The 22,405-nt window shown below is 44.3% G+C and overlaps 1 protein-coding gene across 1 annotated transcript; it reads left to right on the plus strand.

Moving 5' to 3' along the window:
• The first annotated feature begins 16 nt into the window (after positions 1 to 16).
• On the plus strand, positions 17 to 1,342 carry LOC121873483 (basic salivary proline-rich protein 2-like). The gene is made up of 3 exons (XM_042377074.1): positions 17 to 312; positions 908 to 923; positions 1,142 to 1,342. Exons 1-3 carry the CDS (start codon positions 17 to 19, stop codon positions 1,340 to 1,342), a joined length of 513 nt encoding a protein of 170 aa, XP_042233008.1.
• Positions 1,343 to 22,405: the final 21,063 nt, after the last annotated feature.

A 22,405-nucleotide genomic window follows, 5' to 3' on the forward strand; every position in this document is an offset into this window, starting at 1 on the left:
TCTACTAGGGCCGGTGATGCCTCCAGGGAGCCTTCCACAAGCGGTAGCGTCCCCAGGAACACTCCCAGGGACAACGGCGTTCCCAGGAACTCTTGCACTGACCCCCCCCCCCCAAGGGTACCGGCGCCCCCAGGGACACCCCCGAAGCGACGGCACCTCTAGGGACCCTCTCCGGAGTGAGGGTGCCCCGAGGGGCCCTCCCAAGTGTGGTGGCGCCACCCGGGACCCTCCCAGGGACGGTGATGCACCAAGGGGGTCTCCCAGATGCGGTGCACTCCAGGGACCCTACCAAGGCTTCCCGGGAGGCCTGTGGTATGCCCTGCTTGTTGTGTCATATATATATTACATACTGCCAGCAGTCCCTTACTGAGCTATGATTGGTGGACTACTTTTTTAACCCACAAAATTACAGCCAATAGGAGAAGAGAACAGTCAGTCAACACAACACCACAACTTATGTTTTCCTGTTGAATATTATTCGCCGTTACCTTCTTCAGAATGCGACGGTACTGAAAATGTGATGGCCGGTGGTGTATTTACTTAACTTTGCATCTCCTTGCACAGGATGTAAGGGGGTGCACTCCAGGGACCCTACCAAGGGTTCCCAGGAGACCTATGGCATGCCCTGCTTGTTGAGTCATATATATTACATACTGCCAGCAGTCCCTTCCTGAGCTATGGTTGGCGGAATATTTTGTTAACCCACAAAATTACAGCCAATAGGAGAAGAGAACAGTCAGTGAAAACAACACCACAACTTATGTTTTCATGTTGAATATTATTCGTCATTACCTTCTTCAGAATGCGATGATACTGGAAATGTGATGGGCGGTGGTGTATTTATTTAACGTTGCATCTCCCAGAAATCTAAATACCGTAAAACCTACTGCATACTGGGCCCTTACAGGTCTGGCGTTCACAGAGTTAGTTTTTTAGTTTAACAAATTTATTGGCAAAGCTTGTAGTACAGTTTGCCTATTCTGAGTAATTCAGTCAGGTCTTGACACTGAGGGTGGCATCACTTCTCACTGCCACGCAGGACAGAGGTTCATACACAAAGAAATACATCATATTCATTAACAGCTATATATGTATAGAGGTCAGATTCATGTGGGTAATATCACTGATCACTGCCATGCAGGACAGAGGTTCGTACACAAAGAGATGCATCCCCGGGGACCCACCTGGAGTGACGGCGCCCTCAGGGACCCTCCCAGGCGTGGTGGTGACACCAGGCCCCCTCCCAGGGACGGTGATGCCCCCGGGGACCCTGCCAATGGCGGTGGAGTCCAAGGATCCTACCAAGGTTTCCCAGGAGGCCTATGCCCGGCTTACACTTTAGTAATTTATCGACCAAAATATACTTTTATCTCAGAATTCAAATTTAAGGGGTTTAACTAATTAAGAGCTTTCAGAATAACACACAAACCCTAAATCACACCTTGGAAACCCATAGTTGATGAGTAATTAGCATTGAAAAATGTCAGTAAAATATATCAAGGGTCATTTTGGCCAAACCCTCTTTATCTACACCCTTCCTCCATGCCCTCCATACCCACACCCCTCCTCCAAGCCCTCCATACCCAAACCCCTCCTCCAAGCCCTCCATACCCAAACCCCTCCTCCAAGCCCTCTATACCCACACCCATCCTCTATGCCCTCCATACCCACACCCCTCCTCCATGCCCTCCATACCCACACCCCTCCTCCATGCCCTCTATACCCACACCCCTCCCACATACCCACACCCTCTTCCATGCTCTCCATACCCACCCCTCCCCCATATCCACACCCCTCCTCCATGCCCTTCTTACATTATCCCATTCATTAATATACTTTCCCCCATTTAGCACACTGTGTCTGGTTGGTCATTCTCCCACTCATGTTAACTCTCATCACTGTCAACAGATGGCGCCACGTTGCCTTGGTCTTACCCCATCTTTAGCTCCCATGACAGGACACAAGGGGCTACGACTATCCGGTTTGCTGGAGCAGATGTTTGTCACATTTCCTGTCAGAACGTTTCAAGTCTTGTGGGGAAAAAAAGATCTTCCTGGAAGTTTATTATCTGTAAGAAGTGGTGTGCCTTTTGTTGTAGTTTCTCTGCAAGAAAAAGAAACACAGGAGAATCAATTATGTATTCAGCAAGAAAATTCCTTAATAAACAATCCTCTGGGAAATATTGAATTATGTTTTGTACCTTTATCTTATATAGCTCAGACATTAAACTCTCTTTTACAACCAACGTAGAGGAGATGACCGCCATCATTATACATACAAGGTCAGTGTGTACTGGGAGGGGAGACATGATTTTGACCTTGTGGATTGGATGATAACAAAGAAGTTAAGAAAGAATAAAACAAAAACAGATTATCGTCAGCAGACAGAGACGCGCTATCAACGAACATTATTAAATAAAAAGAAAAAAATCACCCAAAATAGAGATATCTACAGAGAACTTCTTTTTTAGTGTAGGCAACAAGAAGAGTGAGAGACAGGGAGAATTAGAAACTTGAGTGGTGTCTTGTCTCTCAGTAGTTAGTTCATCACAGCTGAGGGGGGTGGAAAACATATCTCCAGCGTATGTTGTCCGGAAACGAGAGTAGTGGGTCTCATCTGCAGCCCTGTGGAGTGAGAAGACGTCATCTTTTAACACGTAATAAAAAAACGGAGAGAGGAATAAAAAAAAAGTGAGAAGAAAAGAAAGTGATAAACACACTCTGAGGCTTAAGTCTAAAAATGAAGGCGTCGTGTCGTCTTCTGTTATGAGGGAAGGATCTGAACGTTTATTTTGCTAATGGCGTGCAATTGAAATTTTTAATAGGCAATTTAATCCTCTCCATCACCGAGCATCGCGACGCTGATTACACCTCGACCTCGCTACAACGTTCGACCCCAAGTTCTCACCTTAGGGAACTGCATCATAGACTTGTATACACTTCTATATACTCCAGTTAATGCTGAGTATTACCCAAGTGGGAAGTATCTGGGCCTCAAGTGGGTTCTGTGGAGTTGTAGCTCAGTGATATAAGCAGGGCACCAGCATTACAAGGAGCCGCCTTCTAACGTGTGCAATACGAGAATCAATTTAGAATTTGTTTGCTATCTATTGTAACTTGGCGGGAAAAATAGACGTGTGTTTTTCAATCCAGCCTTTTTCTGGGAGTGGGTGCACGCCGGGGTGAAGTTGGTCTCCGGGCGACAGTGGCAGTGGTGGTGGTGGACGAGGGGTCGGGAGGGGGAGGAATAGGCTAGTCCGTGTAGCTGGAGGGGAGGGGAGGGAGAGGAGGGGATCACTGCTCATGGATATACAAAATAATAAAAGATCCTGTTATTATAATAGGGAATATGACATAGACATCTTAAAAACAGGAGAAATCAATCAGTACACACACACACACACACACACACACACACACACACACACACACACACACACAATATGATTACTGTATATGTCGCGCGCGTGTGTGTGTGTGTGTGATTTCAATATATTCATAAGCAAAAAGAGTGTACGATTTATATATTTATGAGAATAAAGAAAGGTACCAGAGGGAGAGACTGCACACAACACACTGAGACCACGACACAAGGATAACTCACCACCGTGTTGGAGGGTCATTTCCACCCGTCTTGTCACCCGGACAGGCGAACAGAAAACCACATTTCAAATCACTTCTCTCATCTCATTTTGCGTACAGGGAAATAAAATCAACATCGGGGTGTGCAAGATGGTTTTTAGGGAAGCTGTCTGCCTGTAAAATTATTCAAGTTTTTTGAGGTCAACGTTTCAAAAGTTTTCATCCGCTGTGTCATAATTTTTTTACCATTGGGGCGCGAGAACTCTTTATTGTGTAGAGGAAATGTGGAGGGTTAGTGACTTAACTGTCGAGGATTAACTGTCGAGGTGCTACTTTACTGGAGGTTTAACTCTAAGGCTACTGTAGCTATATCTTGAGAGAGGAAGCAAAGGTGTAGTACATTTGAGGGAAAAAATACAGAGGTTACAATACAGGATGTAGTTGAGGTTGAGAGAGAGAGAGAGAGAGAGAGAGAGAGAGAGAGAGAGAGAGAGAGAGAGAGATAAGGTTCAGGAAGAGGATGGCTGGGGGGAGGGAGGGAGGGAGAGGAGGCAGGAAGAAAAACGGGAAGAGAGAGAGAGGGGAGAGGGAGGGTCGGGGAGAAAGCAAAGAGGTGGGAAGAGAGGGGGGGGGGAGGAGAGGCAAGACGAAAGAGTTAACTGAATAGCCACCGAGGGAGAAATTTTAGAGACGAATTACCTGGTTCATTGTTAGGAGTGTTTGCAGTCATTATGTTAAGTGATTAAGACTTGGTGAAGTGACAAGTGTTCTCTGTCTGTCTGTCTGGGAGGACTCTGGCTCCCTCAGTTACAGTCGCGCCGGAGAGATTTTCATTAAAACTTTAATAGACCGGGACACTCATAACACCAGGAAGAAGAGGAGGAGGGAAGCGAATCAAGGAGGAGGAGGAGGGAGGTGGTGGGGGAAGAGGATGTGATGGAGAAGGGAGGAGAAGATGGTGGGAAAGAGGGAGGAGGAGGAGGAGGAGGAGGAGGAGGGGAGGAGGAGGAGGGAGGAGGAGGAGGAGGAGGAGGAGGAGGAGAAGGAGGTGGTGGTGGGGGGAAGAGGAGGAGGGAGGTGATGGGGAAGGAAGAGGAGGAGGTGGTGGGGAGGTAGATGGTGGGTGGTGGTGGGAAGAGGAGGAGGTGAGGAGGGAGGAAGAGGAGGAGTGATGGGGAAGAGGAGGAGGTGGTTGTAAAGAGGAGGAGAGGTGGGGGAAAAGGAGGAGGTGGTGGGAAGAGGAGAGTAGGGGAGGAGGATGGGGAAGAGAGGGGAGGTGGTGGGAGAAGGGGAGAGATAGGGTGGGGAGAAAAGGGAGGAGGATAGAGGAGGGGGTGATGGGAAGGAGAGGGAGGAGGGAGGGGGGGGAGGGAAGGAGGAGGGAGGGAGGAGGAGGAGGAGGAGGTGGTGATGGGAAGGAGGGAGGAGGTGGTGGGGAAAGAGGAGGAGGTGGTGGTGGGGGAGGAGGAGGAGGAGGGGGAGGCGGAGGATGGAGGAGGATGGAGTGATGGGGAGGAGGAGGTGGTGGTGGGGGAGGAGGAGGAGGAGGGGGAGGCGGAGGATGGAGGAGGATGGAGTGATGGGGAGGATGGGGAGGTGATGGGGAGGAGGAGAAAATGGAGGAAGGAAGAGGGGGAGGTGGTGGGGGAAGAGGACGAGGTGGAGGTGGTGGGAGAAGAGGAAGAGGAGGTGATGGGAAGGAGGACGAGGTGGTGTGGGAAGAGGAGGTGAGGGGAAAGAGGAGGAGGAAGTGGAAGAGGATGTCACTATATTTTACGTCCTGTACAATAATCTTTTCCAGCAAAGTTTAATGATTAACAATTATTATTTTTTTATTATGTAATCAGATATTATTTTGTCTCATGGTTTGTCAACAAAAGAACATCACTCTAGAATACATTAAAACACTCAAATTTATTCTTTCAAGCAATTTTATTAATAATTGTTTTCCTTCTTTTATTCATTTGGTGACACTGAAGTAAGATCAAAACAATTAATTCCAGTTTCCAGGTCGTAAAAGTAGTAAATAATGTAAATATCAAATCACTATAGACCCATAGAACACTACAAGCCTTTGTGATCACCATTTTAAATTAGTTTGCTTTATAGTGAGTTCGTTTTCTTATTTCTGTCCGGTATATTGCTGTCAAAATCAACACACGGGGAATATTTTACTCTCAGTGTAAGGTATTCGCAGTAAACTCAGGCAGTGATAAATATTTCGAGAACTAATTGATCATCTTTGAGGGTGTCTGGTATGATTAATCTTTCTTATCTCACTTACACCCTTACACCCTTACACACCCTCACTCTCAAACCCTTAAAACACCTCCTCCCGCACCCTCATACCTTGACACACTTACACTTTGGCTCACACTCATACCCTCACACTTTTAAACCCTCACACACTTTTCTCAATCAACTTAAAAGGGATCTGATTAGTAATATACCCTTATTCATCTCTTTGTTAACGAAGTATTTCCTAATTAGATCTTACTGTCGTCTTGCAGGGTTGTGGCGGACAATGGTGATATTGAGGAGCTCCCGCCACAGTTTGTCAACACCTACCACCAACACCAACGTCCCCTGTTTATTAACTGTGGGAACTTGGCCTGTACCTGAATACTGAGGAACCACACGAGAGAGAGAGAGAGAGAGAGAGAGAGAGAGAGAGAGAGAGAGAGAGAGAGAGAGAAAACTGTTTCAAGAAGTGATGTGGTACAAGAAATTGAGAGCTCAGAATCGTCACGGGTAAGAGGAAGCAACAAACGTTCAGAATCAACATCTACACGACAAACGTTTAGACCCAATACGTCTAGGACAAAGGTTCAGAATCAACATCTACGCGACAAACGTTTAGAACCCAGTAAGTTCAGTATAAACGTTCATATCTAACACGTCCAGGACAAATGTTTAGACCCAACACACTAGAAAAACTCTCAGCTAGGTCGTACCCACCGTGAAGTGGGACTAGAATCCTGAGTAAGCTGCGCCGCGTACGCCATATTGACCCCGTTTCTAGAAGGCGGGGAGAACAAAGAATTGCGCGCCAAGACGGGATGGTGAATGGCTGGAAGAGCGATCATTGGTCCGGCCATTGTTCTCACACAATGGCCGCATGCACTCCTCCCCCCTACTTCCGCGCTACAACGGCACAAGTGGTCCTTGTTGTTGCCGCTAAGATGGTCGCCGAGACTACAGGATAGTTGATATCTTTGAGAAAATTCGTGTTTTTTATATATATCTATACCTGAGGACACGACGAACTGTTTATCATAATAGAGATAAATTATTTTGATATTCTGATAATTTTAAAGAGACGATATTAACAAGATTAGTGAGAAAAAGGATATTTCAGAATAGATGTCAGGAGGACATTTTGTGATAAATCATATAGGAACGTCTTTCATGTATCTCGCTTCAATTTGGTAAGGTGTTGGAGGCTCAAGTCGTCTATACATGATTATTCTCTCGTTAGTCACTATCTCTTAACTACTAATATGTTAGGGTAGGTGAGGAGGCCTTTGGCTCGGGTGTTTGATTGGCTATGTACCAAGACGACCTCTGACCTTACTAAACGAGAGAAGTCCACCAGCATCAACACAAGGATTCTTCTCTCCATTGTGTATAAACTTTAGGCTCGTATGAACTAGTGTTGACGTTCTCACTGCTATAATTAACAGATGGTGTCTTGAGTGTAAAGATACTCCTAATTTTATTCTTTACTGGGAAATACTTCAATACAGCCTCGATGTGAAATACAAACGTATATTATTTAACTATAAGTTTCTTTTGAGTTATGAGTTCACGGTTGTATTTTCAAGGCTCACAATTCATAAATATTATATTGAAGATAAATATAAAGATAAAATTATTTGACAGTCATAGATTTCAAGTTTTATAATTCATAAATCGTCATAAACAACAACAACAACAATACTACTACTACTACTACTACTAATAAAAATAATAACACTACTACTTTGAATAATAACAACATAACAGACACAGACAGACACAGGCGAGATAGTTATACAAGCCAGGTAATCTTCCTCTTGGTTCAACCACTCCACCCCACACCTGCCTCTGACACACCTGATGTAGAAAGAGAGAGAGAGAGAGAGAGAGAGAGAGAGAGAGAGAGAGAGAATATCCACATTACTAGTAAAAAAATCATTATACACACACACACCCGTACATAAATATTTTAATATCTGTCTCAAAGTTAAACCAATAATAAAATAAAACCCAACAAAATACTATATTCGTACACAGTTTTTGGCGTCTTAGTGCGTTAAAGAACGAACATGTAAATAAAAAAAGGTAAACAAACTACAAGTACTCTCTCTCTCTCTCTCTCTCTCTCTCAGCGGTAGTGTTTGTCATAGCTCGTATCACAGTAAGTTACGACCACTATTATCCTCTACATCACAGCCGCTGGTATAAGACGGCCAATAAACAGCTTAACGTAAGATTCATATAATCAATGTGTCGACAATGGCAGGTGTCAGAGTAAAAAAAACCAACACGGAGGTGGATGTTTTCGTGGCGCGTCAAACAAATTAGCGGGACAAATGGGGGTGAGGCCATGTGGGCGGTGTGGGTTGGGGACGGAATAAGAGAGGGAGGGTGGGCGGGTGGGCGTGTGTTGTTGCCCCCTGGTGGTGGAAAGGAAAACATGGGTGACGTCACCTCGGGGGGGCGTGACGTGGCCACCAGGGGGTTGTCCACTTGTCAGTCAGGCACCGCGGGACCACCAAACACGTATTCATGGCTGATCACCGTACATTAGAGATATTATTACAACATTATAGAGACTAACACTGGTTATATTACACTTATAGGGAGCAGTGAGGAGGCGGGGCCAGCTTGCACCGCCCAGCGAGGAGCCGAGGGCACCACAGGCGGCCACCAGACTGACAGCACCGGCCAGGTAATGAACCGTGGAGAATGGTACATGACGTTACCTGGCCGAGGCTGACACCCCTCACAGGTAATGTACTCTACTGCCAGGTGGGGGGCAACACCCTCCCCTTCACCCTACACACCCTCCCCTTTACCCTACACACCTCCCCTTCACCCCACATTCTCCTCTTAACCCACGCCTTTCCCTTCACCCCACACCCTCTCCTTCACCCCACACCCTTCCCTTCACCCCAACACCCTCTGCTTCACTCGATACCCTCCCCTTCACCCCACACCCTCCTTCACCCCACACCCTCCCCTTCACCCCACAGACAGGACATCCCAGGCAAGTTCACTTAAGTTACGCGTCAATATGGCACAGTAAACTAGCTCACAGTGTCTCAGGACTGACTGATTGACTGACTGACTGACGTCTTACCCCACACATCAGGCCGACTCGAGCTTGGGGAAGAGGAACTCCCGTAGACACAAACTAAACTGATGGCTATGGGTGCTGTGTGTACGTAGCGTCGTGAGTGTGTGTGAAGACTGGCAGGACGACGGTGTAAAAGTGTATTGGAGGGAACGAGGTGGAGTATAAGTGTGTTGGAGGGAACGAGGTGAAGTAAAAGTGTGTTAGAGGGAACGAGATGGAGTATAAGTGTGTTGGAGGGAACGAGGTGGAGTAAAAGTGTGTTAGAGGGAACGAGACGATCTTGACTCAGTTTATTTACGACAAAAGTATAAAATGGTAAGAGGGAAAAGTTTTGTAATGAGAAAACTTTACTAAAACTAAATTAACCATTACTTGATACTTTTTTTCTTCCTCTGAGCTATAACGTTGTGACGCTCTCGATGAAAATCCGAATGCAATACAGACTTGCAAGAACTCCATTGCAAACTTTCTCATTCTTCGGAAAATCTTTTAGAAAACCATCTTTTTGCATTTCATTTCGTGTTCTCATCATTTGGGTATTTTTTTCCTCTCTCTCTCTCTCTCGTTTTCTGAGCTTGACTTTATACTTTCCTCCGTTCCTCGCTCTGGCTTCTTCATATTCTCCTATTTTTCTGTCTTTACGAGTTTGTGGTATTTCTTTGTCTCTCTGTATCTCAATCTCTCTACCTTTGTCTCTCACGTTTTCATTCTTTTATCCTATGAACTAAATCGTAATTGAAAACTGATTTACGTGATCAAATATAGCGTCTGTAAGGCCTAACAATTAATTGTTTACAACCTACATGACCAATACGGAGATGAGGGAGGGACCTTCCTTCCCCCTTCCCCCTGTGTTGACTGACACTGAAGGGGCAGTAACCCTGACATCACACACACACACACACACACACACACACGTATATATTCTCCTACATATATATAAAAGTTAAATCATTCTTCTTTTAACTTCCTCTTTTGGGGTGAGGGAGCAGAGAGGCGGTGCACGCGTTAAGGTTCCCCCAGGCGGCCTCACACGTCCAGAATCAAGGAGACTTTCTTGGATAGAGAGAGAAAAAAAAAACAGAGTTACCAAGATTTCCATAAAAGGGATAAAATGACTCTACTATTGCTCTATAGAATGGTATGTATAGAGCCATTATTCCCTCATGGTATTGTGATATCATTGGTACTGTTGGTATGGGTAAAGAATATGTTATGGTGAAGATGTTTTGAGAAATGTTTGTAGTGTTGTGGGAAGACTCGGGGATGTTTAGGCGTTGGCAGTGGTGGTGAAATATATGTAAATAGTGATGTGTGTCGTCTCCTCTTGGGTCAGCGGCGCACGTTCCCAGATTTCCCCTTTTTCCCGCCAAAATGAGGGGACACCATCCAGCGTTGCCACGTCTCACCAGCTGACGAGGGTGACAACTGGTAAAAAGAAGAAGAAAAAAAGAAAAGTAAAAAGAAAAAGAAAAAAGATGTATGTGTGTGTGTGTGTGTTTGTGTGTGTGTGTGTGTGTATGTGTGTGTGTGTGTGTGTGTGTGTGTGTGTGTGTGTGTGTGTGTGTGTCATTGTTTACCTGAATTCTTATCATTCCTCTTCTATTTTTACTTCTTCCTTTCTCTCATTTTCTCCTCTATCAATCATCCTTAATGTTCCTTTCCTCTACGTCATTTCCGTCTCTCGCTCTTCCTCTCTTTATCTCTCTCATTGTCCCTATTTCCATCTTTATCTTCTTCTTTGCTCTATTCTCTATCTCTCTTTCCCTCACTTATGTTTTGATGTTTTTCTTGTCCTATCTCATTCTTCTCTTCTCTCTTTCGCTCTCTTTATGTTTTTCTTTCTCTCTCTATCTCTCATTCTCTTTCTTCTCTGTTTCCTCCTCATCTCATTTTACCCTTTCTCCCTCTTCTCCCACTTTACCTACCCTCCTACTCTCTCTCTCTCTCTCTCACATATCTCTTCCCCTTCCTTCTCTCCCTCTCTCCTCTCCTCCTCCCCTCCTCCTCCCCTCCTTCCCCTGTTCCGCCCCTCGCTCACAACTGGCGGGAAGTGGTGAGAGAGGAGGCAGGTCTTCTATCTGTCGTGTTCAATATGTATATCGATTTTCGGTTTCAGATATAATTTCCTCTTTTTTTTTTTTACTCTGGGAGGGAAGTGGAACGGCGCCCTCTTTCCTCTTTTCCTCTCTCCTCCTTCCTTCCTTCTATCCTCTCTCCTGTTTATCCCCTTCCTCCCTCTTTGTCTCTCCTTCCCTTTGTCTTCTCTCCGCCCTATCTCTCTCTCTCTTTTAGTCGTCTTCTCCCTCCTTCTTCCCCCCTCTTTCTCTCTCTCACTTATTCTTTCTGTCTCTTTTCACCCCTCGTTCTTCCTTTCTCTCACTCCCTCGTCCTCGTTTCTCTCTATTTTTTTGATTTTGCCTCTCTTTCCCTCTACCTTACTCACCTTTTTTCCATTTTCTCATGTTTCAACGAGAGAGAGAGAGAGAGAGAGAGAGAGAGAGAGAGAGACAACAACAATTACCCTTCTCTTATCCCCCCATACACACACCACAAACGCTTCACCTACAACAGAGAAAGGCCCCCCCCCTCATCACGATAACAGCATCCACGTATGGTTAACACAACAGGACCCCCTCCCTCCGCCCCACGTAAAGATATCAGTTCCCTGTTTGTCGAGTCAACACTCCTTCTTGGTCCATAGTTGCACATGGTCATTAGAAACCCCACCCCCCACCCCCACCCCCACCCCACCACCCACCAGGGGATTATCCTACAGACAATAACACCTTTGTATGCTTCGCTGCCTGCTCATGAGAGAGAGAGAGAGAGAGAGAGAGAGAGAGACTAAGTTATGCTAATTCATCTGAGAGAATATATCTAAGATTTATCTGAAAGTTCACCAAGACTCACCTGACACTCACCTGAGGTTGACAAGACACGTCAACACACCTGTCTGGTATTACCTAATTAGTGAAGTTATTAATTAATTCTCCTTTTAATAACTTCAACGGAGTTTCTATATAACTGAAAATCTGTCTTTGTTTGTGTTATATTTTATTAGTGTTATTTTAGGTGTTTCATCAAGGTCCACACATCCCCCCACACACACACACACCCCACATCCCACACACCCCACATCCCTCCACACCTCACACCCCACACACACACCCACATCCCTCCCCCCACACACCCAACACATCCCGCCACACATCCCTAGTTTTGACTGATTGACCGATTCACTGATTGAATGAATGAATAATTGTCCTACTGACTTTGATGACTAACTGATTAAATGACTGACTAAATGCATAAATGACTGAATAATTAATTGATTGACTGATTGACTGGACAAATGACTGACTGACTGACTTAACTGACTGACTTAACTGACTGACTGACTTAACTGACTGACTGACTGACTTAACTGACTGACTGACTTAACTGACTATCGGAATCTTATCACTCACACTCATCGTTTATACTCTGCTTTTCCTTCTAATTTTCCTGTGATTTTCCTTTTCATTCGTCTTGATTTGTTCCCTCCGTTTAATCGTCCCATTTACCCAGCATCTTCACCTCATCCGTACCATTTAAGAGGAATGTGTAGTGAATGTTATGGTATAGTGGGATCTATAGAAGAATGTGGTAGTGAATGTTCATATACAGGGGAATGCTATGAAGGTTCTGTGTATGTGTGTGTGTGTGTTGTGCGTGTGTGTGTGTGTGTGTGTGTGTGTGTGGGTCGTTTCTCTGTGTGTTGATCAAGGCACCACGGCTACAGGGTAATCGCTCGTTAGCCCAAACAAAAGCTTCCCTAATTGCCTCATAAAGACGGAGATCAACGTCTTCTAATTAGCAAAATCTCCAAGAGGAGGAGGAGGAGGAAGAAGAAGAGAATAGGGTGTTGAAGAAGAATAGGGCTGTTTTGCTTCCCTCACCTAAGACTTGTATATAATCAGACAAGTAATTTCACGCCACAGCCGTACATGTGTTGTTTTGACGAACTTACTGCTCGACAATTGAAAAAATAACGCTATTATTATTATTATTATTATCATTATTCTTATTATTAGTAGTAACAAAGTAGAAGATTCAGATTCCATAACACCAGTTTTTTTTTACCCAATTAAAGATAGGGGATCTAAAACTCCTTGAGTCTGGCAGCCTTATTTTTGCGCCTGAGAGGACATCACCTGGACGCAACCAGACCTCTACATAGCGAACTCTGGCCCGTCACTCGCTTATCTAAGGGGTGTCGAGAGGTCTAAGTAAACCTCTATCGATAATTAAGACTATAAGAGAATTAATTATAAGACTCTTGTTGAAAATAACCACTAGAGAATAGAATTTGTGGATATATAAAGGTTGTGTTTTAGACGTGGGGGGGGGTTCCCTCTCCTCTCCACAAAGACGGTAGTGAAGAATTTCTCGAGGTAATTACATCCTTGGCTGTTTTTTGATGTTGATGACGTGCCTTTACTCTGGAAGACGCATGTTTAGGAATGGAGAAAAGGGTAATACGGATTTAATCAAGAAGCGAAGAAAAGAGAGAGAGAGAAAAAAAAGAAAAAACATACTCGTAAAGTTTAATCACAAGCCGGAGAAAATGAAAGCTTTGCAAGAGGTAATGAAATGTTGAGTTGTTACAAGGGAGATAATTATGTTTCCCTCCATCACGAGTAACACCACCCCAGCCAACCAACACCTCCAGCTGACGACATGACTATAGGTGGTGAGGTGTGGTGTATTAAGGTCATGGGGAGTGAAGGGTGTGGGGTGATGGTGTGAGGTATTGGGTGTGGGGTGTATATGGGGTATGGAGGATGTGCTGAGGGATGTGTGGGGGAAGGGGGTGTGGGAGATGTGTGGGGGAGCTGGATAAAGCTTTTCTCATATCCAGGTTTAAGTTTTTTAAGTTTTTTTGATGATTATAAACTTGTAAACACAGCAAGAAGATGATAATGACAGTCATCCCCGTGGTGTTGATGAGAACAATAACGGTAAACAAGAGACAAAACAAGATGAGAATAATGAAGGTATAAAAACAAAAGTAATTACAATAACATTTAAGATAATAAACACAAATTTCCCATCAAAATCGAATGTATGAAAGACTAAAAAAAAAAAATGACTCACTTTGTTTTTATAAGAAAATATAATGAAGAAAATATCAGTTTTTCGTCCAATTTTACAGTGAATGTTTTATCAAGCCAAAAAAAAAAAAACACGACGCTGGCATCATTATAAGGACAGTCAACTAGCCAGTAATGAAGTCACCGAACCCAAAACAAATCGGGAAGGTTTAAGAAGGAAAAACACAACAATTCGAGTCTTTTCCTTTCCATGCCATCAGTTTTAATCCCTTCTACGTATATCCCTAAGTGTAAACCTGACATCATAAACAACACAATTTCATCTTCTACTTTGAGAAAATAATCGATAATACTTGATAAAGAAGGAGGGAGGGAGATATATAGTTAAACTAAACACTATGACACAAGCTGGGGAGTAATGGGACAGGGTGAAGAAGCTTCAACAACATCAAATTAATAAGTCCTCGACATCGACTCATATGCTCGACCCTATCACTCGATACCGTTGCCTAATATATTAAAAAATTCGCCTTTGGAAATTATATTATGATTCAATGATCGCAGGGAGAGCTTCTTGGAGTGGGTGAACGTCTTGAGAGAGGAAGTGATAATAATAATAATAATAATAATTAACGGTTAATTGAAAAAGTTCTGCAGCCCGAAGGCTGAAAATATACATTGGACATAAATGACTTATTACATACATTGGTGGTTTAACAAAAGCCTTCATTAGAGAAAGGTAAAGGAACATACAGTGAACATACAGATTAATGTAGGTGTTGAACAGCAAACACGCAGTGTAGTAACTCCCTCCCAGATGGTGTTAGGAGGGACCTCACGTGATGTAGTGGTTCCCTCAGATGGTGTTATGAGGGACCTGACGTGGTGTAGTAATTCCCTCGCAGATGGTGTTATGAGGGACCACGTAGTGTAGTAATTCCCTCACAGATGGTGTGATGAGGGACTTGACGTGGTGTACTAATTCCCTCAAATATGGTGTTATGAGGGACATGTGTAGTAATTCCCTCACAGATGGTGTTATATGAGTGAGGTTTGGTTCCAGGCCTTCCTATCGTGTGTGTGTGTGTGTGTGTGTGTGTGTAAATAATAATAATATGTAATAATTAACGGTTTATTGAAAGAGCCAGCCAGAAGGCTGAAAATATACAGTTACATATTTGGGGAATGGGTTACGAATTACAAATATACAAGTGACATAAGTGACACAAATAAGACATATAATTTAGATGAGGATCAGCTCAAACTACAGTTCATTTCAACATAGTGACAGTGTAGGGCAGTGTTTACTGGGAGTGAATACACTGATTTATTACATGTTGATTGATAATTTTACAATGGACTGGCTGTTCTTATAGCGATCAGTTCGTGCACGTATGTCGTGTGTGTGTGTGTGTGTGTGTGTGTGTTTAAAAGGTTATGTACTGTATGTAGAGTGCTTTGTGTTGTTGAGGACAAGGCGGTAATCTTTCCTCCATCTTCTCACGAAAGTCAACAAACTGTGAACTTACAGTAGATGACTGTTTACAAATACAAAAAACGCACTCTTATGAACTCTTATAATATCTCCTCTTAATATACTATACTACCACCACTACTATTACTAACTACTACTACTAACTACTACTACTATTACTAATTACTACTACTACTAATAAAGATCCAATACTTGTTTTATTTACATTTTAAACTTTTATTTTATTTTCGCACGTATAAAAATGAAGGGAGCAGTTTCATGGATGTGTTTTTGTGATGTTGGGGAAATAGCCGTATGAGGCCGGACACTGCTGCTAATATCCGGGGGTCAGGGGACACACACAAACACACACACACACACACACACACACACACACACACACACACACACACAAAACCTTACATTCATCACAGACCAAAACTTCCAAGACCAGTGACATGAAACATACACGCACCCCATGAAAACCTTACTGCAGATCGACGTACACACACACACACACACACACAGAGGCGCACACAGACGCAGGTTTTGTCACCACTTCTGACAATGTGCGGCACCGAGAGTTACAATGGGCCAATCACTCGAAAATTATTCAAATAGAACGAAACACGGACAGAATTTTGATCGGCCGGAGCTGGGCATTGTGACTGGTGAATGGTTCCTCATTGTGGCATTTTGACGAATATTGTCCCGTGATCCAGCGAGCATTCTCTCGTTTTGTTCTATTGTCGGCGTCCTGGGAGGGAGAGAGGGCAAGGAGAGGGGGGAGAGGAGGATGAGGGGCGAGGAGGTTGGTGGGAGAGGGTGCAAGGAGAGGGGGGAGAGGAGGAGGGGGATGGAGGGAGAGTGCAAGGGGAGGGTAGGGGCGAAGAAGAGGAGGAGAAGGAGGAAGGAAAAGAGGGGGCGAGAGAGAGAGAGGAAAAGAAGGGAAAGGGGTGAGGTCGAGGAGAGGAGGGAGGAGGAGAGGAGGAGAAAGAAAGGAGAGGGAAGGTAGGATGGGGCCAAGAAAAGGGGGAAGGAAGAGGATGGGAAGGAGGATATGGGGAAGGGAGGAGGAGAGGGCAAAATATATTGGAAGGGGAGTGGGAGAGAGAGAGAGAGTTACAGACGGGAGGGAAAAGAGAAGGTGACGTTTTCGCGCGTATGTGTGTGTGTGTGTGTGTGTGTGTGTGTGTTCTATAATTATAATGTAATGTTTATTTGTTGACGTGTAGTGTATTTATTATCATAGGATATACGTTTAAAGACGACAAGTGAGTAAGTGAGTTAGTGAGTGAGTGAGTGAGTGAGTGAGTGAGTGAGTGAGTGAGTGAGTTACTAAGTACGTAATTAAGAAACGAAGGAAGAAAATAACACACACACACACATCCCCCAATTGTCAGGTATCACACAGGTGGTTCATCCCAGGTAAACCATTCCGTCAGTGTAATCAGTGATACCTGTCTCGAGGCTCACCTGTGTTGATGGGACAATTTACAATTTTAATTCCTCCGGCCTGCCACCTGAGCACCTGTACGTTTGATATTTATAAGTTAATTTTTTTTATTAGACTCACCTGAGGGCGTCGAGGCTAATGATACATAGGTTAATTTTTGTTGTTATTTATTTTAATTAAGTGATCAGCTGAGTTGATGAAACAAAACATTACAGTCGATTATTTTACTTCTACCTCACGCGTGTATACATCCCAGTTTAACGCAGTAAAGCAAGACTTTTATAACCAATACCACAGACCGTCAGTGATCCCTGAGAGTATGGTAGTGAGGGGAGAGAACCAGGAGGCAGGGGAGGTATACGTTGCCCACTAGATTAACACTCAGACCAATACATCAAGTTTAATATGTTCTTACACGACGTTGAGGCAGTGACGCGGTTAACTTGACTTTAGCTCTCTCTCTCTCTCTCTCTCTCTCTCTGGCCGGGACAAAAACAGAACCACACAAACTTACAACAAAGATAAAATGGATTAATGTGTTAAGTTATATATATATCATCAGGGTGTAGTGGCCGAGTGGATACAAAACTCACCTTCTGTCCTTGGGGTCACTTTCGCGCCTAGGACACCTATAGTTCACCCAGCTGTGAATGGGTACCTAACTCTACCTTTATAGAAGTGAAGTAGGTTAAGTGCAGTACCAGCCATAGTACCTCCTTATATACGAAAGATCCAGTATACAGTCTGCTGTATCCACACTGCCTCTAAAAGACCATCAGGTCTATGGGTACCACTTCCAGTTTTCATACATCATCACACAAGACCAAAACATAAATACTGTGTGAGTTAACTTACACTACATAAAGTATTAACATCACAAGCCTTACAAACATAAACAATACTCTGAAAATAGTGACAAAACTCCTCCGTCATAAATTAAAAACAAAAATAAAACACTCCAGGTTAATGTCTGGTCCCGGGGGCGTGAAATCTTAATGGAGACGTTAATGAGTGTTGAGTTTCACCTGTGGCACGTCGCGTCGTCGTCACCGCCTTCTGCAGGAGCCACGTACCGCTGATAAGACTCAAATTGGGCAGCAAATGCGTTGTGATAGAAACCCGCCAGCTTTGCCACCCTAATTCGGTTTTGAAATCATGCGCCCGACGCCAAAGGATGGATTCGTGATGGCTTTAGGACGCGATAGGCACGCAACCCTCCAGAGGCCAGAGCGGAGGACTCCCGACCCTATGTATGGGGGATGATAGGGGCGGTTACGGTGGTGTGAAGGCGACCCGGGTTGCGACAAGAGGGAGATATTGCAGTGAAATTTAGCATGAAATAATGGTTGTAGGTCAATCATTTTGTATTGCTGAGGGTGAGAGAAGGGCATCAGGACGGGCAATCACTCAGAAAATGGACGGAAAGTGAGCAAAATGAGGAGTAAATGAGGGAAATGAGGGGATTGGAGGAGAGGAGTGAATACCGTGGAGTAGGGGGGATGGGTGGGGAGTTGATGGGGAGGGAGATGAACAGGTGTTGGGGAGGAGTTGACGAAGTGGTGGGGGAAGTGGTGGGGGAGATGGTGGAAACGTGATGGGGGAAGTGGGGGTGTGATGGGAAGATGTTGGAGGGGTGGTGGAGAGGTGGTAGGGAAATGCTGGAAAAAGTGGTGGGGAAGATGTTGGGGAAGTGTTGGGGAGGTGTTGGGGAGGTGTCGGGGAGGTGGTGATGGATAGGTGGTGGAGGGGTAGTGGAGAGGTGGTAGGAACAAAATAATCTGGTATGACAATAAGGTGTCACTTAGTCATCACCAAAACAACAAAACAACAAACACGAGACACGAAAACAACAAACACGAGACATCAAAACAACACACACGAGACACCAAAACAAAACAACAAAACAACACACACGAGACATCAAAACAACAAGGACCAAAACAACAAAACAACACACACGAGACATAGGCGACACGACACCGCCCCTCGCGACAAAACACAGTCGGAAAACAGAAAACGATGAAGCAGCTACTGGGGGTCCGGTGATCGATACCCTTAGCCGACCCTCTGTCCTGGTGAGGCTACAATGGTATCTGTGTGTCCTGGTGAGGCTACAATGGTATCTGTGTGTCCTGGTGAGGCTACAATGGTATCTGTGTGTCCTGGTGAGGTTACAATGGTATCTGTTTGTCCTGGTGAGGTTACAATGGTATCTGTGTGTCCTGGTGAGGTTACAATGGTATCTGTGTGTCCTGGTGAGGTTACAATGGTATCTGTGTGTCCTGGTGAGGCTACAATGGTATCTGTGTGTCCTGGTGAGGTTACAATGGTATCTGTGTGTCCTGGTGAGGTTACAATGGTATCTGTTTGTCCTGGTGAGGTTACAATGGTATCTGTGTGTCCTGGTGAGGTTACAATGGTATCTGTGTGTCCTGGTGAGGTTACAATGGTATCTGTGTGTCCTGGTGAGGTTACAATGGTATCTGTGTGTCCTGGTGAGGCTACAATTAAGCATGATTATATCTATATCATGCGGTGAGGTGATAATGGCACCACCACTACTACTACTACTACAGCATAATCACACAGGTAGTGGGGTAATGAATCCAGCCAATCACACAGGTAGTGGGGTAATGAATCCAGCCAATCACACAGGTAGTAGGGTACTGACTCCAGCCAATCACACAGGTAGTGGGGTAATGAATCCAGCCAATCACACAGGTAGTGGGGTAATGAATCCAGCCAATCACACAGGTAGTGGGGTAATGAATCCAGCCAATCACACAGGTAGTGGGGTAATGAATCCAGCCAATCACACAGGTAGTGGGGTAATGAATCCAGCCAATCAGACAGACAGCCAGACAGACAACCAAACAGACAGACAGACGCATTCATAAAACAAGTAAATTAGACAGTGATGTATTGATAATTTTCACTGGTTTAAGTGTCTTGTGAAAATAATCTCCTCCTTTTCGATATACGATGGTGAGTTAGTATACGTAGGCTTTGTTTTGGTGTGATTTTACGCTGACAGGGTTGTGGGGTGGGTGGGTGGGTGGGTGGGGGAGAGAGAGAGAGAGAGGTAGTGACACAGGGCAGGATATTACGAGGAAATATAGGTTTGAGTGTATTATAAATTATGTTCCTGTCAATACCTATTATATCTGTGGCTATATTGACTCTTTTTAGGTTTTTGTTTTAACCACTTGTTATTGTTGTTAATGTTGTTGTTATTTTTTTCTTTTTATTTTTCACCTCGTTCGCATTCTTCTTCTTCTTCTTCTTCTTCTTTATGGCCACAATTCCTCGTCCTTCATTTCCTCTTGTTGAATACATACGCAAGCACGAACGAGAAGGCATTTTCAAACCAAAGACATTAACGGACACTCCTCAGCAAATAACAAACACAATTAGGAACACATCCCCCAAAAAAACAAACAAACAAACAAACAAATACATCTACCCAAAAATAAACAAACACTAAAAGTACCAACCCAAACAAATACAGCTAAGATTAACACCTCAACATAAACAAACGACTCAGCACTAAAACAAACACAAACACACAAACACAAACACACTCACTAACCTTCAAGAAATACAAAACAAACATTACAAACATCACCACAAACCCAGAAAAACAAACACTATAGATTGACCGGCGAAGAAAACAACTCGTACGGACCATATCATAAAACACAAACACACGAGAAGGAGCAGAACAACCACACACCAACTCACAAACAAGAACAGGACCACACACCAACACGGGGGACCATACACCAACACGGGGGACCACACACCAACACGGGGGACCATACACCAACACGGGGGACCATACACCAACACGGGGGACCATACACCAACTCACAAACAAGAACAGGACCACACACCAACTCACAAAAACAAACAGTGATCACGAGTAATTTTCCCACTGATAAATTCTGACCACATTTCCTGGCAGACATCCTACGTTTTCTCCTTCCTCTTGCTCTTTCCGCCTCTTTCCCCATTATAATGTGATGGTATCGGTCCGGCCCGGCAGAGAGGAAATGAAAGGAAAAACGGAGGGTGTGATAATGTTTTTGTGGAGCCGAAGTGGGATCGTTGGTAGACCACAAAAGGAGGTTTGTGGCGATGCCTTATGGACTTAGATATTGGGTGGGGTGGTGTGTGGTGGTAGTGTTTGTGTGTGGTGGTAGTGTTTGTGTGTGGTGGTAGTGTTTGTGTGTGGTGGTAGTGTTTGTGTGTGGTGTTGGTGTGTGTAGGAGTGTTTATGTGTTGTGTGTGGTGGTGTGGTGTGTGTGTTGGTGTGATGGTGTAGGTGGTGATGATGATGGTGGTGTGGTGGTGGTAGTGAGAGGCGGGAGGGAGATAGAGAGAGGGGAAGATTGCAGATAAGGTTGGTAGTTGGTAGGAGTGATAGTCAGAGATGGAATAGTGGTAGTGGTGATAGGAAGGAATGGTGGTAGTTGATAGTGGTCAGAGTCAGGGAAGAATAGTAGTAGTAGTAGTGATGGTGACAGAGCGATGTAAGGAGGCGAGGGAGAGGTTTGACGGAGGGAGAGTGATGGAGGAAGAAGCAAAACCGAGATAAGAGGAGAATAAATAGGAGGGAGAGGATAGAGAAAGTAACATTGTAGAATGAGGTACTGGAGAGAGAGAGAGAGCTACTGGATAGGGAAGAGATGGAGGAGTGGGGAGTGCAGTAAACATGACTTAGGCGGTGGTGGTTGAGAGGGACTGGAAGGCTGGCCGGGCTTGATGAAGACTTGGTGAGGGTGATGGCACAGAGGCCCTACTGTATAACGAAGGAGTAAAACCAGTGGTATATTCTTAATGCTGTATGTCTACTGACGAAGACCTGGAGAGTATAAGACGCAAGAATTCAAGATACAGTAATGGAAGTAACCAATTGGCTCATGGAATTGATAGGAAGAGAGAGATGAAGAAGAGCTACCGGGTTATCAATGAAGGAGGGAATCCTTATCATAACGTGAGGTGTTGCAGAAGGATTGTGAGGTGTTACAGAAGGACTGTTAGGTGTTGCAGAAGGACTGTTGCAATACCATAAAACTAAAACTAAATATATCATGAAATAGCTACCTGTTGAAATTCTTAGGAAATTGATTCTTGTAAAAAATGGATCTAATGTATAATATCAGTTTTGAGTCTTAGCAATACACAAGAGGATATCTGAATATGTTGATATCTTGTGATGTTTTAAAGAGAGAGTCAAATGAGGGGAGAATGAACTGAGTTAGACCAAATGTGAGAATAAATTAGATCATTGTGATGTTATGGTAGTCTGTAAAGTGATGTTATGGTCAGGTTCAAGACATGAGGTGGCTGGGTGGCTGTGTTGTAAAACGTATGTGTGTGTGTGTGTGTGTGTGTGTGTGAGATGTATTACTGTTTGACCATACAAGTGAAGGGTGACTTAGATGTTTGTTATGG

The sequence above is a fragment of the Homarus americanus genome, unplaced genomic scaffold (genome assembly GCF_018991925.1).
Source record: "Homarus americanus isolate GMGI-L3 unplaced genomic scaffold, GMGI_Hamer_2.0 scaffold27959, whole genome shotgun sequence".
NCBI classification, from domain to species: Eukaryota; Metazoa; Arthropoda; class Malacostraca; order Decapoda; family Nephropidae; genus Homarus; species Homarus americanus.